The sequence below is a fragment of the Branchiostoma floridae genome, chromosome 12 (genome assembly GCF_000003815.2).
Source record: "Branchiostoma floridae strain S238N-H82 chromosome 12, Bfl_VNyyK, whole genome shotgun sequence".
NCBI classification, from domain to species: domain Eukaryota; kingdom Metazoa; phylum Chordata; class Leptocardii; order Amphioxiformes; family Branchiostomatidae; genus Branchiostoma; species Branchiostoma floridae.
The window spans coordinates 10,373,753-10,380,752 of NC_049990.1; the positions used below are offsets into that span (position 1 = coordinate 10,373,753).

Consider the following 7,000-nt stretch of genomic DNA (forward strand, 5'->3'; position numbering starts at 1 on the left):
CCCAGGATTTAGCTAAACACAAATGTTCAAGCATTTTTTTAGCCAGGATATATGTATAATTTTCTTCCCCTTTCATTTTTATTGTCAGCGTATGTTTAAATGATCATAGTTTTAGTGGTGAACTTAAAACCACTGTGAAAATGCTTGTTCTGTCTTCTATCCACCCATACCATTGTTTCAATAACAGACTTAAAACCACTGTAAATACTCCACTTTCTCCCTACCACGAAATTAAATGTCTGCAAGCTTAACGCAGTGTACGGTATTGTTAAGTGTCAAGGCACAAGCTTACACAGAAGATGATTCCCTATTTGGTAATGAAAAATAACAAATTCATTCATCTTCATGTTAACAAATGTGTAGCCAGTCAATTATAGCAACATCAATAAATCAAACAACCTTGAGTACATGTGCAGGAACTTCAATGTTGTTTTTCCTGTTTAAACCACCCCGTGACCATGAGAGCTCGTATTGATCATATGTTAGTAGTACATGCATGTCTGTGCCTGTACACTTCATCTGTATTCCCCAAGTATCCCCCAACCTTCTTGGTATTCCACGTACATCTGGGTTTCAGCTTGCTGGGAGACTTGCAAATTGCCTTTTAGCTTTCAATGTAGTGAAGTACATTGTCAGTATGTCCTGCTGCATTACACTGCAGCAACCCAGCCCCTTGGTCGACCTCTTTGTTAGGAAGCAGTAGGACTGAGGACATCGTACAGGTAATCGTACATGTCTGCTCTTTTCACTCATTGATTTACATGCTAGGAGGTCTTCAATTTTGTATGTGTACCACATGTAGTTGGTAGGAATTTGATCTCTTACCTTTAGTACTACAAAGGAAATTGTTTTCAGACATACATGTACAGTAGTTGAAATTTGGGTTCATGGTTTAGCCACATTCAAGTGAATTGTCTTGGGAAATGTCCTCATGAGGTTAGAGGTCAAACTTGCGTCTGGTGTTGAATTGCGTACGTGCACAAAATTTCATTCCCATTAGTATGTACAAACTCATGTACAATCATGCACAAGACTGTTATGCACTGATTCTTATAATTTCTTGTAGTTTCACACGATGATGCAAAATTCTGTAAAAAAAAAGCTGTGAAAAGATTCAGTTTATAGTACATGTAGGTTTGGAGTTTTGTTCATTTTGCTTATTTTTAGAGCATATTGTTTTGTGTCATCATTTTGTAGATTTAGATTAGTCATGCAATATATCATGTTTATGTTACATTTTGTAGATCTTGGTTCAGGGTACGTATATTATGTAGGTTATTGAGAGTAGTTTCATACCAATTAGTAGGCATCTCCTATAGGGAAATTACAGCACTATTAGTAATTTACAGGACACAGATTTATTGAATCCATCTTTTTGATAAAATCTAGTAATTTCCACTTGGGCCTGATGTAACTTTACGGGAAGCAATACCCAATGAGTCAGTCATCGTATAGTTCAGAGTGATTATATTGTATTATGATTGATCCTTTTATCACGTACATAAAGTCACCCTGAAGATATACTCATATGGCAGCAGTCTTAAAGTATGACACATAAAATACTTGTAATTCAAGACTTGTGTAGTTTTGATTAAGCAGTAAATTGTTTGTAATTACAGTAATATTACCTCCTTATAACACTTCATCTTTGAACCAATGTGCACTGATTCAACTCTAAATCTTTGATCTTAATGTTTGATTGATTGGAATTGAAATAATCTTACACTTTTTGACTTATGCAAGTTTGGTGCACCTTTTCTCAATCCAATGCAGTCCTTTTTTAAACAACTTGCAGGCATGACGAAAGTCTGAATTGTAATGTTCTTTCAGGTGAAGGCATCTATCCAAAGTTTATAAATAATCTAAAATTGATTGAAACGATTAAAATACATTCAAATTCATTAATAATCAGTCTCATTAACAATTCAATATAGCATGTAAGGAGATATCTATGCCGTTAGGCTATTCCTTGTAAATGTAGCGTAGACATAACTGATGAGTGCAATGTACCGTAGACATAACCTTTTCCCTTCGCCTGTATATTGTACATGCATGGCAGGAGGGTCGGCTTGTGTTGCATGCATTTCATCAGCCCCAAGGCCAATGACCCCTTCATAGTGGGTCTGTCTCTAAATTACTTATCACAAGTAATGATCCGGGGTGGTGGCTCTCTGGGCTTCGCTGAATTTTGATCATATTTTACCAGCTCTTATGACCCGAGGGGGTTGACGAGTGGTTTCAACCGAGCGCTGTGAAGGGAAAAACAGGAACTCGGAGGCCAAGAAGTAATTGAATGGTCAATGCGTCTTTGCTGGCTTTGTATGATATCTTGAATGTTACATGTAGCATGCAATGTGGCATGGAAAAGGAATTGCATTCTGAGGAGATAGATCTTGGGCAGTGTTATACATCCCAACTTTCTTTGCACGCACTTACACAGAATGATAAGAAGAAAATGTCACATGGAGATTGACTAGCAAAATTTTGTGTCAATTTTGAGAAAATAAAAGAGTTTTCATCCAGAAATAGCTGCATTTGTCAATGATCACTTCAGAAAAATTGGAAATAGTTCTTTCTCTGAACATCTAGTCACAGCTTTTCTTGGAATCTTATTGATGATTAAAATTTGTTCTTGAATATTGCAAGACATATTTTTTGACAGTATGTGCATGAAAAATTTGGAACCAAGAAAAGGCATTTTTGGCAGTGCATTACAGTATCCATAGTTCTATCTTAAGTTCTATCATTAAAAAAGTGATGACATCTTCATTTACCATAGCTTTTTAATATAGGATTTGAGTTCTTACTGCTATTCCTTATATGGTATAATTATGATATGTCAGATATATCTGTTACTGTAAGTCTAAATTTAATATGGCCACAGAAGCCCTCTTTTTTTCATTTCCCAGAAAATCATGACCATCCGTCAACACATGCTTGAGTTATTCCCATCCAATGTTTGAAAGGAAATGAGCGCCTACAGTCCAAACTTACAGCACTTACTCTCTGCCCCAAGAGCCAATTAAAACTAAAAACAACCAACCACAGCAGGTCCAGAACACAAGATATCAAAAATGGAAGTTCCACCGCAATACCTTAGCAAGCTGCTGGGGTACCCATTATCAAACTTGACCTTTGTTTTTTTTTCCCCTACCCATCGATTGAATATCATTAAGATCCATCCAAGGCTTCTCGAGTTATGCTGTCAACACACAGGCAGACAAACATGCTCAAAACATAACAATTAACATAATAATTATAGGACCTCGTACTTATCATGAGAACGATGTAGTGTGTTTACTTGTACCCTGTGGTACTGATCTTCTAATGGGAGGCCATGTCCGTGAGGGCTGTGTCAATATAAAAGCTTGCCCTTCAAAACTCCTATTGATCAAAGGACACAACCATCCTGGAGGTCAAGGTCTTGGGCACTTCAGTCAGATATTCATGGCTGTGTTTCAAATGGAGTGTTCTCTAGTGTTTCATGGTTTCCCTCATTTTGGTTATGAGCATAGACTGCTATCAAGATTTCTAACTCTAATTTTATTGCTGCATGTGATTCTCTGAAACAGTTGATTATACATTTTTAGGCCTGTCTACATTGTACAGTAATTGGTTACTATTATCTTTTAAATGTGCCATTTATATTCCTTATCATATTGAGTTTGGTCTGGTTGAACCTGGAAGAGACAGATATATCAATTCACACATGTTAGTGTCATAATAAACTTGTCAAACATAATGATTTTGACTTTCACCTATGCAAATTTACCCAGAATTTTCAAGCTCAAACCATCCTGTCTTTATGTGTGGGTTGCATTCAGCACTAGGGACAGGCATGTTTCTATGTGTAGGTAGAGTTCAGCACCAAGGGCAGAACTGTTAACCATGTCTGGATAGTTTTCAGCCCCAAGGACTGGCCTATTTCTCTGTGTGAGTAATGTTCAGCACAGGGCTCTAGCCAGCTCGAATTTTTTTTCCGTCAGCCAATTCCAATCGTCGTGAAAACCGCGAAAATTAATTTTCCCTATGACACTACAAAGTAGCAAATATTGCCATTGATACCTTGAAAAACGGGTTTTGATGAGATTAACGTATGCAAAAGAGCGCCGACACACATTGTCAACAAGCATAACAATAGCAAAACAAACAGTGCGTGGCTTTTACGGCCGTGGACGGCGTCCTCAAGCCGCCTGTAGCTTCCACCAAGGATTTTTGTCTGTCAAGGTTGACGGATTGGTTTTAAATTTTTTCCGTCACACGCAGCACATTTCCGTCAACTGACGGAAAAACGGACGCTGGCTAGAGCCCTGGTTCAGCACCAGGGACAAGCCTGTTTATATGTGTGGGTAATATTTATCACCAGGGACAGGCCTATCTCTATATGTAGATAGAGTTCAGCACCAAGGAGAGAGCTGTAATTCATGTGTGGATAGTTTTCAGCACAGGGACAGAACTGTTAACTGTGTGTGGATAGAGTTCAGCACAAAGGACAGAACTGTTTCCATGTGTGGATAGATTTCAGCACCAAGGACAGGTTTATTTCTATGTGTGGTTAGTGTTCAACACCAAGTACGGGACTGTTCCTTGTGTGGACAGTGTTCAGCACCAAGGGTAGGCCTGTTCCTGTATTTGTATGTTAGCACACTGGAAGGTAGATCTAGGAAAATTTATACTAAAGAATTGAAGATATGAAAGATATGAAAGTATTAGTCACATAATATTGACATGTTGTAATTGTATTTGTTATTCTAAAATGATGACAGAATGACTCCGTAGTGTAATGTGTACCATTATAATCCATGACATATTATGCAGAATCATGACTCATACATGTTTGTAATGGTACATATCATCAATGCCACAGATGACTGTGTTTAGTTTAAACATGCTGACTGTATTATCTTGAAAGTTCATCTGTGTTGGTAGAAGTCATTCTTGAAATGTGGATTGTTCATTCCTTGACAAAGACTGATACTGTGCAGTCAAAAATTTGGGTGAGTCCAATTTTGGTGTTGGAAATTACAGTTCAACTATTTCAAGAATGCTGACTGTATGTTGTATTGTCCACAGTTATGTGAGGACTGTGGGGAGCTCTACTGCACAGCCTGCTTTGCTCAGTTCCACATGAAGGGGGCACTGCGCAATCATAATGCCATCCCTTATAAGGTAAGAATGGAGGCTTTTGACCTAGCACTTTGAGCTTGAATGTACAATACCAGGGTTGTAGCTGCTGTATTTTAGCATATGAGGGTGGAGGTGGGTATCATGTTATTATTTGTGCCCATAGGCATTGCACCAAATTCAGTATGATTGTTCTTATTTCCAAGTACATTGTAGCCTAAAGATACATGTGCTTTGCTAATATTTGTTTTTTTTTTGCTCTCCAAACTGACAAAAATTCATTTAATGACATGTGATCCGAAAAACAAAGTCACCCCATGGATACCCTTAGAATGCCAACTTTTTAAGTTACATTTTGAAAATCTCCCACACCATCCCCTGATTGGTTGAAAAGGAACCAATCAGGGGATGGTGTGGAAGTGGGAGATTTTCAAAATTGTACCATTGTCATCAAATAGAATCCTTGCTAGAGCACTGAATGCACTGGATTTAATAGTATGGGACTCTTAAGAAGGTCCCAAATTCCCTCAGCTGCATTTTTGTTATTGATGCTAGTAGCATCCTGCATATGATGTTAATCTTAATCAAACTTTGTTTGTTGTTACCATTTTTCTTCTTATCCAGGAGGGGAGCAGCCCATCATCAGGGTCCCAGAGTGCCAGGAAGATGTATGTAGAAATGTTACATCATATTCTTGGTTCTTGGATTTTTGCATGAAATTAATTTAGTAGGCAGGCAAAAATATAGATAAGATAAAAGAAAAAGGACATGTGAATCCCACCAGGCTGGTTAGTATTCAAAACAACAGGTAATAAAAAAACTTGTAACTCATTGATAAGTGAAAAAAACTGTAACAGCTAGAGGAAAAGATGTTTCTTCAAGTTTTGGGGTCATTTTGGGTTGCTTTACATCCAGAGAGGTGCTATCTTTGCAGAAAGTCAGAAAAAAAAGTTGTGGCAAATCCAAGAACCAAGAAATAAAAGTCTAGCGACATTTGAAATAAAATAATATTATATAAGAAGATGAATTTTCATGCTGAACAAGAATAATTGCATGTACATGTACAACATATGTAGCTAAGAATGTGTTGTTCAATGTGTAGTTATATTGCAAATGACAGAGTATTACATTTTACTGAGCGCAGCAAGCCGCTAAGTCTTTTCCCTTATCTTATGCTACCACGAGTAGGTTTGCCACAAAGGGTTTTCTGTGCCATTTGTAAGTTCCGCTGCCTCAAAGCATTACGCGCCACATTTGTTGGATGCTCCCACGTGTGTTGATCCAGCTCATTTATCTTTCAATGCTGTCTACATGTGTGTGTGTCTTATCTCCACAGGACACCATCCTTAAGCAAACTGGGAAAACAGAAGAAGGTTGACAGTAAAGAAGTAAGTATAAAATGATTCAGGCTTACGTTAATTCTGGAGTCCTCAGGGCTTGGAATGCCATTCTCCTATTTCCTGTGATACATGATCCATGCGTGTAGTACTTTTCCTGAATATCTTTAAAGTCTGATATTAAAGTTCCTAGTTACGTCCAGGAAAAGTGAAGGTAATGTTTTTGATGTGTTCGTGTGTTTGTGCCTATGTCACCCCGACCAATCGAATGGGGACATCCCTCGCGAATGTGCACACTCCTCTAGAAAATAGGACACTCCTCGACTTTCAAGGGGGCGCTCCTCTTAAAAGGGGATGTTTCTCCCTCAATTAGGGGACGCTCCTCCGGAAATGGTATGGTCATCGGGCATAGGGGACGTCCCTCCAACACCCCCGCCGGCCCGTGGAATCGGCCGCTAACCCGACAAATCCCTTTCTAGTTCATCTAAATCGCAACATCCAAAACTTTAACCCCGTCAGTGCTCTCGACAAACGTCATA

At 38.4% G+C, this 7,000-nt stretch overlaps 1 protein-coding gene across 4 annotated transcripts in view; it reads left to right on the forward strand.

Moving 5' to 3' along the window:
- The window catches only part of LOC118427409, a 36,833-nt gene that overhangs the window by 17,655 nt on the left and 12,178 nt on the right, over positions 1-7,000 (forward strand). For all 4 annotated transcript variants that reach the window (XM_035837197.1, XM_035837198.1, XM_035837199.1 and 1 more), the window contains exons 7-9: positions 5,074-5,169; positions 5,749-5,792; positions 6,461-6,512. In XM_035837197.1, the coding sequence (XP_035693090.1) occupies positions 5,074-5,169; positions 5,749-5,792; positions 6,461-6,512 (192 nt within the window). The remainder of the gene's footprint in view (positions 1-5,073; positions 5,170-5,748; positions 5,793-6,460; positions 6,513-7,000) is intronic.